Below are 10,884 nucleotides of genomic sequence, written 5' to 3'. Positions count from 1 at the left end.
CTAGTAATTCTGAACAGGAAACATAAAAAGGAAATGTGGCATAACACGTGACCTACAGGATTGGCGGGAAGGCGTCTGTCTGGCTGGAGAGAGACCACGGGCGGGTGGGGGAGTCACTCTTGGACGAGACGCATTGCTTTCATCTTCGCTTGATGAACTCCGACGTCTTGCCATCTTCGTTCTGCCACCACGTGGTGGATAAAAACACCTAGAGGTGGAAGGAGGTGGAGAAGATAGTTGAGTAGGTGATGGTCCAGAGCATATGTTTGAGGAGTAGTAGCTGCTGCTGTGTCTGCTGGATAATCGTCTTCAGATCCACTTGCTGATTGGCTTTCTTCACTTTCTTGAAAAACATCATCTTCATCTTTATCACTATCATCAATTGTAGATTCACTGTCAGTATCACCCTCCTCTTCATTGAAATGAAGCTGAATTTGCTCATCAGTGAGAGCGCTGAGTCAACATCTACGTGCCATACTGTATAGGCATGCTCTGAACCAATGAAACTGCCGCGGATAAAGTCATCACTTGAGAAAAGATGCCTGACACTTCAATAAACATAATTATAAACCGCTAGAGGCATTTCATTCACGTGGAAAGAAAAAAATATTAAAACATCATATGACAAGGTTGACCAGAGGGAGTAACAACATTAACATGTCCGGTGACGTGGTTGACCACGAACGGGTTAAGAAAAGCGCATACGTTTCAATCTGGCAAAACAGTGTTCCTGATGTTGTGCACACACATGTACTGAGGGGATGCGCATGGCTGGCAGTCTGGCAGAACAGTCTTACCACTCACGCCAGGGCTACTTGGTGCAACGATCGGAAAATTTAAAAATCCTTAAAAAATCTTCTATGACAATCCATATAAAACCGAAACCATACTATTGGAAACCGTACTATTTGAGGGATGACTGTAACTTAGTGAAAAACATGTGAAGAAGAGACTGAACAACACCTCAAAACTAACACAAAAAAGATAACCTATCTATTGAAGACAACCAAGGTCGATACTCTTAACCCAGTAGCAGCGGGGGTCATATTTCTTAATGGTCCCTCTAAGTGAGAAAAATGAGAAAAAATCACCCCTCACACAAACCATTTCATAATATATATCAAAGCATTTGTGATCAGATTATGCATCATCCATTTTGGGGGATTTATATCATGGCACAAATTTGGCCCGTCGCTGCTACACGGTACAGCCACAAATTTGGCCCGTCGCTGCTACACGGTAAAGCCACAAATTTGGCCCGTCGCTGCTACACGGTAAAGCCACAAATTTGGTCCGTCGCTGCTACACGGTAAAGCCACAAATTTGGCCCGTCGCTGCTACACGGTAAAGCCACAAATTTGGCCCGTCGCTGCTACACGGTAAAGCCACAAATTTGGCCCGTCGCTGCTACACGGTAAAGCCACAAATTTGGCCCATCGCTGCTACACGGTACAGCCACAAATTTGGCCCGTCGCTGCTACACAGTACAGCCACAAATTTGGCCCATCGCTGCTACACAGTAAAGCCACAAATTTGGCCCGTCGCTGCTACACAGTACAGCCATAAATTTAGCCCGTCGCTGCTACACGGTAGAGCCACAAATTTGGCCCGTCGCTGCTACACGGTACAGCCATAAATTTAGCCCGTCGCTGCTACCAGGTTAAACGCTTCCTGCTCTAATGTCAATCATATCTAAAGTCCAAAAAGGAGGCTAAGTGCGTCCCCATGAGCGTTTCTTTATGTTTATGGTGCAGAAACTTTGTCAGACTGCCACCAGGATTATGGAGCTATGCCCGGAAGTGCCCAAAACTCCCTTGAAAGCCTTGTTAACCCGGAAGCAGTGACGGGACAAATTTGTGGCCTTACCGCATACAAGCAATGGGCCAATTTTTAGCCCTGACAACCCCAAAAAATAGAGGCTGCATAAACTGATCACAAATGCATTGTTACCTATTACATAATGCTTTGCGTGAGTGATGATTTTTTTCTCATTAATTCGCTTAGGGACCTTTGACCCGAGAACGTCGGCAGACCCTTTTCAGGGCTTTCACGAGCCGTGGCTGTGGTACGGTGGACCCTAAAAAGGGCTCGCCATAAAACACCTAATTCGAGCTAATTGCAGGCGGTGGTGGCATAGCACAACCCACCATGCATGCCCTGGGTCATTGTGGTGGGTGAGTGATCCTGAGGTGAGCATTTTTGTCATAGGTGGTGCTGTGAGGTCATGGCAGACTGAATTAGCTATCCATACAGGAATCACGTGTCAAATTCTCTATAGTAGGGAACAAGCGACTCTCGGCTAGATGCCGAAACTTTGTTTACCTATCTACATTTTGTCGGAAGTAGCTTTTTGATTTTTTGTTTTGTTTTCGAAGAAAAAAAGTTACAATCTTTTGTCAATTATTATTTTCTCCTCTCTGTCCCGTTTTCTTTTGACATTATTGAAAATCTATTTCCAACAAAAAATTGCCCTTTGGTTGTAGTTTCAACTGATACCTAACAAACGTCGATCAGACTTTTTACCGATTTTGTGAACTTATTTTAAGTTTAAAAAACTAATTTTCGAGATATTGGCTCCTAAAGATTTTTTTACATTTCATTCCTGTCTTGCCATTTGCATTTATTTGATTGGCATGAAATTTTCACATACTATTTGGATTCTTTTTAGGAGCAGCGAGTAGCGGGCTTTTTTTTTTATTAATGTTTACTTTTTTGTGCCCTTGAGCTGTCTCCTTTGCTGTAAAAAAAAAAAAAAAAAAAAAAAAAAAAAACCTTGTTGACTTACTGGAGAATGATCAGACACCTGGACCTGCGGCACTCCCGCAGAGCGCGAGTGCCGTGGGAGTGCCTCGCGGGAGTGCCTTGCCTCTACGCTACTCTCTTGCTTGTTTTCTGAGGCTTGGCCGCTCCATAAGCCCTCATGATGTTGGTGACTCTTTTTCTGGTTGCCTTGCGCTTGTACATCATTTGTAAGGACGTTTTTTTTGGCTGGAGAGGAGAGAAAAGTACGACACACTCTTCCCGTCTGTGTCTCGCTTGGCACTGGCGCGGTGGCTCCTCTCCTCCTCCCCTGCCTCTCCGCGCGAAGAAGAGATGATGACAGATGACAAAATTTACGAAGAAATAAAATATTCAAATGCAATTTTTACGTATATATGAATGATACCACATGTGTTGACATGCGCGTCTTATGACGCGCATGTCCGACTATGATGCAAAAGTCCCCCCAGGGGGGAGGGGTTTTAATTTTACGAGAACAAACCTCACCACATGGTAATTTAGGGTTTCCCGGCCACGCTGAGCGAAAAACATGTACTCGTCCGATTTTAAATATATTCGTCAAAAAATACCCCGCAGTCGCCTTCCTTGACCCCAAGGGTGCCAGCGCCGTTTGCTTACGGCGGAAATTTAGAAAAGTCGCCATGGCCTTACCTTGACTGAGAAGCTTTTCATACTTTGTCAGGACACTTTTCATACCTTTACCCCTCCCAGTCACTGATCTTCACCCCCCACCAAGCCTCTAGGGATCCCGAGGGTATGTGTCCCTTTCCTGACCTGACCGCAGTGCAGGGAAGATGTCTCGCCACGCAAAGTATATTTTGTGACCGGCCAACTTTGCTCGTGCCCTCCATGAAGCCCTTAGCGACTTCACAGATAGTGATGCGAGTGACTTTGAGTCTGATAGTGACCTTGATAAAGATTATATAGGGTGATGTGTTCACGACCCGGACAGTAAAGTGAATAATATTCATAAAAAAAAAAGTTATTGAGCTACAGGAGAGATTTTGTGCTTAAAAGAAAGCTTAACTAATTCCCCATCTTATGCTATGAGTTTCATATCTGTAGATATCATAGTATTGGTTTTACAGCCGTTTTTAAAATCCAGAATTCTCTGTCCGGGTCGAGACCGCGTGTTCACGACCCGGACGGGGTTGTGGTCTCAACCCGGACGGATGTTTTGGTCCACCAAAAACACACTTACACCAATGTTTTATATTTTTTCTTACTAAGAACATCCAGAACATGACACTGAAAGGTGGAATAAAACAATTGGTAGCAAAATATCAATGTAATAAAAAAATATATATGATAAAAAAAAAGGTAACTGAATTCCTTAAAACTACGCCTTTTTTCTTTCGTATGTTAATATATAGTATTAATATTGGTTTTAGGTTAAAATGAGAGTGATTGACAGAGTCATTTAAAAAAAAAAAAAATCCTTCTTATACCTCCGTGTTCTCGACTCGGACATCACGTGCACACTGTCCGAGTCGAGACCACGCACATCATTTTTTTAAAAATTCGTAAAAAATATAAACAATTGGCCTAGGTTAAATATTTCAATTTGGAGAAGTAAACACTAATGGGGGGCACATATTAATGCTAAAAATAATTCACTTCCATCAATAAAACACTTCGAAAAATCACTCGATATTTAGCCGTGGCAAACACCCATTTCCAGCCTTTTCCATGGCTTTATCTCACATATGGTACATTATAGTTGTAAGAACTATGCAATCATTCACTTTTTAATTGGTTTTTCCAGTACACTTAATTTGCATGAATTGTCAAAAATTGTCCGAGTCGAGAACACGGCATAATTTTGTCTAGCGGGCACCCCAAACGAGTCCATTGTTGTTTAGGCACTCCGTATTATCACTGATTTTATGCCAATATGGCTATATTACATAACAAAACTTATCACAAGTTGATCACGCCTTATTCGTGGTCATGGCACAATATATCCTGATGCCGAAAATTAAGACCGCGACCTCTTAAAATCGAAATTCTTACCATGCTTACAAGCGGAGCGTCGGCGGGGAGGTTTGCAAATGGCGTCTAGTTAGGACCGCCCTCCCTCATACGTCATAGCTCTGACGTCATCCTAGGCTCGATCGTTCATTGGTTAATCAAGACTGTCCGGGTCGAGACCTTGTCCGGGTCGTGACCACACGACCCTATACACCAGGAATTCCTTATATGCGAGGGTTATGTTCTGCAAAAAGCTCGCATAATGTGAATTCGGATATATTGAACCTATCATCCCATTAATTATATTGAACCCACCATCCCATTAATTATATTGAACCTATCATCCCATTAATTATATTGAACCTATCATCCCATTAATTATATTGAACCTATCATCCCATTAATTATATTGAACCCACCATCCCATTAATTATATTGAACCCACCATCCCATTAATTATATTGAACCTATCATCCCATTAATTATATTGAACCTATCATCCCATTAATTATATTGAACCCACCATCCCATTAATTATATTGAACCCACCATCCCATTAATTATATTGAACCTATCATCCCATTAATTATATTGAACCTATCATCCCATTAATTATATTGAACCCATCATCCCATTAATTATATTGAACCTATCATCCCATTAATTATATTGAACCCATCATCCCTTTAATTATATTGAACCCATCATCCCTTTAATTATATTGAACCTATCATCCCTTTAATTATATTGAACCTATCATCCCTTTAATTATATTGAACCTATCATCCCTTTAATTATATTGAACCTATCATCCCTTTAATTATATTGAACCTATCATCCCATTAATTATATTGAACCCATCATCCCTTTAATTATATTGAACCTATCATCCCTTTAATTATATTGAACCTATCATCCCTTTAATTATATTGAACCTATCATCCCTTTAATTATATTGAACCTATCATCCCTTTAATTATATTGAACCTATCATCCCTTTAATTATATTGAACCTATCATCCCATTAATTATATTGAACCTATCATCCCTCTAATTATATTGAACCTATCATCCCATTAATTATATTGAACCCATCATCCCTTTAATTATATTGAACCTATCATCCCTCTAATTATAGTGGGCTATGTTCCACGACCCGGTTTCGAACCCTCTAACTATTTATTCCGGCACCGTTTCACAATAATAAAGCACTAAAGCAACAATAAAGCACATTAAATACAGATAAACTGTAAAATATAATATGAAAATACATTGTAAACAAACAAAAACTTTAGGATCAGAGGGAGGAAAAGGGTAACTATAGGCGAGGAAAGTGCGGGAAAATATTTGCACCCGGCGCCCTCTAGTGCAAGTCGGCCACCATACCTCACTCATACTGATTGATTGATAGTTTATTGTTGCAGGTAAACAACAAGGGAGAAGGGAGGAACATGCCATCCCAACCCCCAGGCAGGACAGAATGTGATTATACAACTATTAATACATGTGTAGGGAGCACCATGAAATTAAAAAGACACAATGGCAGGAAGGAAAGCACAACAAGGGAGGGGGCGGCACCTCCTCCCTCATACTCACATAAGAGCGACTTTTTCTCGCATCAAACGAATACTTGGCACATTTAGGTTAATTGCATATAAGCGAATTCGTATATTTCGAAATTAAAAATTGTACTCACTTAATTTAGGACCAGAGGAAGGAAAAGGTTAAGTATAGGCAAGGAAAGTGCAGGAAAACATTAGCATCCTCCTCCCTGTAGTGTGTCACCATATCTCACCAACCAGTCACACCAGCGCTGATACTCACATAATAGCAAATTTAGGATCAGAGGGAGGAAAAGGTTAAGTATAGGCAAGGAAAGTGTGGGAAAACATTAGCACCCGCCTCCCTCTAGTGTGTCACCAAACCTCACCAACCAGTCACACCAGCGCTGATACTCACATAATAGCAAATTTTTCTCGCATAAAACGAATACTTGGCACATTTAGGTTAGTCACATATGAGTGAATTCACATATTTCGAACTCGCATATATTGAATACCCAGTGTATATAGTGATAATGGTCGCTCGAGTGGTGAGGAAAGTGAGGTGCCAACGCATTGTCACTCGCATTAAGTCCAAGCAAGGAGGGTCTTCGAATGCTCTGCTGTCTCTCAGGCCAAAAGGCGCCTCTTATCCCGGTATCAGCGACGGGCCAAATTTGTGGCTTTACCGTGTAGCAGCGACGGGCCAAATTTGTGGCTTTACCGTGTAGCAGCGACGGGCCAAATTTGTGGCTTTACCGTGTAGCAGCGACGGGCCAAATTTGTGGCTTTACCGTGTAGCAGCGACGGGCCAAATTTGTGGTTTTACCGTGTAGCAGCGACGGGCCAAATTTGTGGCTTTACCGTGTAGCAGCGACGGGCCAAATTTGTGCCATGATATAAACCCCCCAAAATAGATGACACATAATCTGATCACTTATGCTTTGATATGTATTATGAAATGGTTTGTGTGAGGGGTGATTTTTTCTCATTTTTCTCGCTTAGAGGGACCATTAAGAAACATGATCCCTGCTGCTACTGGGTTAACACTAACACACAAAAGTTAACCTATTGAAGAGAACGTAATGAAAAGCTTACTGGAAAGCACCTTAAAACTAACATAAAGAGATACATAACCCATTGAAGAAGACGTGAGGCAAAGAATGGACAACACAACTGATTTGGGGGGTATCTTCACTTTGCCCAATAGGAATAACAGTCAAAAATATTACCCAGTCTAAAAATATAATGATAAGAAAAAGAAGAAAAAGAATAAGACTAAGAGGAAGAATAAGAGGAAGAAGAAGAAGAAGTAGAGGAAGAAAAAGAAGAGGTTAGGTAAAGTGAGGTTAGGTTAGGTTAGTTAAGTTAAGGTATGGTTAGGTAAGGTAAGGTAAGGTAAGGTAAGGTAAGGTTAGGTCAGGTCAGGTAAGGTAAGTAGGGTAAGGTTAGGTTAGGTTAGGTAAGGTAAGGTGAGATAATGTTATGTTATGTTATGTTAGGTAAGGTAAGGTAAGGTAAGGTAAGGTAAGGTGAGGTGAGGTGAGGTAAGGTAAGATAAGGTTATGTTATGTTAGGTAAGGTAAGGTAAGGTTATGTTATGTTATGTTAGGTAAGGTGAGGTAAGGTAAGGTTATGTTATGTTAGGTTAGGTAAGGTAAGGTAAGGTAAGGTTATGTTATGTTATGTTAGGTTATGTTAGGTTAGGTAAGGTAAGGTAAGGTAAGGTGAGGTAAGGTAATGTTATGTTATGTTAGGTAAGGTTATGTTATGTTATGTTAGGTAAGGTAAGGTGAGGTAAGGTAAGGTAAGGTTATGTTATGTTAGGTAAGGTTATGTTATGTTATGTTATGTTATGTTATGTTAGGTAAGGTAAGGTGAGGTAAGGTAAGGTTATGTTAGGTTATGTTATGTTATGTTAGGTTAGGTAAGGTAAGGTAAGGTTATGTTATGTTATGTTAGGTTAGGTTAGGTAAGGTAAGGTAAGGTAAGGTGAGGTAAGGTAAGGTTATGTTATGTTATGTTAGGTAAGGTTATGTTATGTTATGTTATGTTAGGTTATGTTAGGTTAGGTAAGGTGAGGTAAGGTAAGGTTATGTTATGTTATGTTAGGTTATGTTAGGTTAGGTAAGGTTAGGTAAGGTAAGGTGAGGTAAGGTAAGGTTATGTTATGTTATGTTAGGTTAGGTAAGGTTAGGTGAGGTAAGGTAAGGTTATGTTATGTTAGGTAAGGTAAGGTAAGATAAGGTTAGGTTTGGTTAGGTTAGGTAAGGTAAGGTAAGATAAGGTAAGGTAGGGTGAAGTGAGGTTAGGCAACGTAAGGCAAGGTGAGATAATCTATAAAAACAATAAAAATAAAAACACTAGCACTACTCCTATAAACGCAGAGAGAAGCGGCCAAAAGAGAGCTCAATTCTGGGTGGACTAGACGGGTTACTACTGAACCAACACACACACACACACACACACACACACACACACACACACACACACACACACATGGAAGGCAACTCTGTCAGCACCTACTTGCGACTCTTGAGCTCACTGTAGTTGGTGGTCCGGAAAGGTCCCAGCGAGCATGCGGACGGCCCCAGCAGCCAACCCTTTCCGCTGACGATGCGCTCCACGGAATCCCTCAGTTGATCCGTGTACTGCTCCGCCAAGTCTGACCTGATCCTGGACAGAGAGTAAAGGTTGGTCGTAAAGGAGATTAAACCCTTGACTGTGGATTTCCTACAAGAAGACATCACCGGCTACAGGAATGGAGCAATAAGTGGCTGCTACAATTCAATGAAGAAATATGTGAAGTCCTGCACCTTGGGAGAGGATATCCAGCGTACCAATACCACATGGGAAACACTCCACTATCCACCACAGAGGCAGAGAAAGACCTGGGAGTGTATGTTACCAGGCTACCAGTGAAGGGATATCCAGCACACCAATACCACATGGGAAACACTCCACTATCCACCACAGAGGCAGAGAAAGACCTGGGAGTGTGTGTTACCAGGCTACCAGTGAAGGGATATCCAGCACACCAATACCACATGGGAAACACTCCACTATCCACCACAGAGGCAGAGAAAGACCTGGGAGTGTGTGTTACCAGGCTACCAGTGAAGGGATATCCAGCACACCAATACCACATGGGAAACACTCCACTATCCACCACAGAGGCAGAGAAAGGCCTGGGAGTGTATGTTACCAGGCTACCAGTGAAGGGATATCCAGCACACCAATACCACATGGGAAACACTCCACTATCCACCACAGAGGCAGAGAAAGACCTGGGAGTGTGTTACCAGGCTACCAGTGAAGGGATATCCAGCACACCAATACCACATGGGAAACACTCCACTATCCACCACAGAGGCTGAGAAAGACCTGGGAGTGTATGTGACCAGGCTACCAGTGAAGGGATATCCAGCACACCAATACCACATGGGAAACACTCCACTATCCACCACAGAGGCAGAGAAAGGCCTGGGAGTGTATGTTACCAGGCTACCAGTGAAGGGATATCCAGCACACCAATGGCACATGGGAAACACTCCACTATCCACCACAGAGGCAGAGAAAGACCTGGGAGTGTATGTTACCAGGCTACCAGTGAAGGGATATCCAGCACACCAATACCACATGGGAAACACTCCACTATCCACCACAGAGGCAGAGAAAGACCTGGGAGTGTATGTTACCAGGCTACCAGTGAAGGGATATCCAGCACACCAATACCACATGGGAAGCACTCCACTATCCACCACAGAGGCAGAGAAAGACCTGGGACTGTATATCACCAGGCTACCAGTGAAAGCCAAATCCGTGCCAATCGCAGCGGACGGGTTAAAAAACATGATCCCCGCTGCTACTGGGTTAACACTAACACACAAAAGCTAACCTATTGAAGAGAACGTAATGAAAAGCTTACTGGATAGCACCTTAAAACTAACGTAAAGAGATACATAACCCATTGAAGAAGACATGAGGCAGAGATTGGACAAACAACTGATTTGGGGGGTATCTACCCTTTGCCCAATAGGAATAATAATCAAAAATATTACCCAGTCTAAAAATATAATGATAAGAAAAAGAAGAAGAAGAAGAAGAAAAGGAAGAAGAAGTAGAGGAAGAAAAAGAAGAGGTTAGGTAAGGTGAGGTGAGGGTAGGTTAGGTAAAGTAAGGTAAGGTAAGGTAAGATAAGGTAAGGTTAGGTTAGGTAAGGTAAGGTAAGGAAAGGTAGGGTAAGGTTAGGTTAGGTGAGGTAAGGTAAGATAAGGTTAGGTTAGGTTAGGTGAGGTGAGGTAAGGTAAGGAAAGGTAGGGTAAGGTTAGGTTAGGCTAGGTAAGGTAAGGTAAGGTAAGGTAAGGTAAGATAAGGTAAGGTAAGGTTAGGTTAGGTTAGGTAAGGTTAGATTAGGTTAGGTAAGGTAAGGAAAGGTAGGGTAAGGTAAGGTTAGGTAAGGTAAGGTAAGGTAAGGTAAGGTTAGGTAAGGCAAGGTAAGGTAAGGTAAGGTTAGGTAAGGTAAGGTAAGGTAAGGTAGGATAGGTAAGGTTAGGTAAGGTAAGGTGAGATAAGGTAAGGTAGGGTGAAG

At 42.0% G+C, this 10,884-nt stretch overlaps 1 protein-coding gene across 50 annotated transcripts in view; it reads right to left on the bottom strand.

Annotated features, from left to right (window-relative positions):
• Positions 1-8,961: 8,961 nt before the first annotated feature.
• Positions 8,962-10,884, bottom strand: part of LOC127002431 (uncharacterized) — a 64,307-nt gene continuing 62,384 nt past the window's right edge. For 32 of the 50 annotated variants that reach the window (XM_050868389.1, XM_050868398.1, XM_050868359.1 and 29 more), the window contains 2 exons: positions 9,876-9,974; positions 8,962-9,580 (listed from right to left, as the gene is read on the bottom strand). In XM_050868389.1, the coding sequence (XP_050724346.1) occupies positions 9,040-9,580; positions 9,876-9,974 (640 nt within the window). In that variant the 3' untranslated portion in view covers positions 8,962-9,039. Of the gene's footprint in view, positions 9,581-9,875; positions 10,074-10,884 lie in introns of all 50 variants that reach the window. The other 18 variants (XM_050868347.1, XM_050868364.1, XM_050868374.1 and 15 more) reach the window with 10 other exon arrangements.

This window comes from Eriocheir sinensis, chromosome 23 (assembly GCF_024679095.1).
Source record: "Eriocheir sinensis breed Jianghai 21 chromosome 23, ASM2467909v1, whole genome shotgun sequence".
In the NCBI taxonomy this organism is placed as follows: domain Eukaryota; kingdom Metazoa; phylum Arthropoda; class Malacostraca; order Decapoda; family Varunidae; genus Eriocheir; species Eriocheir sinensis.
This window is presented reverse-complemented; position numbering and strand designations above follow the sequence as displayed.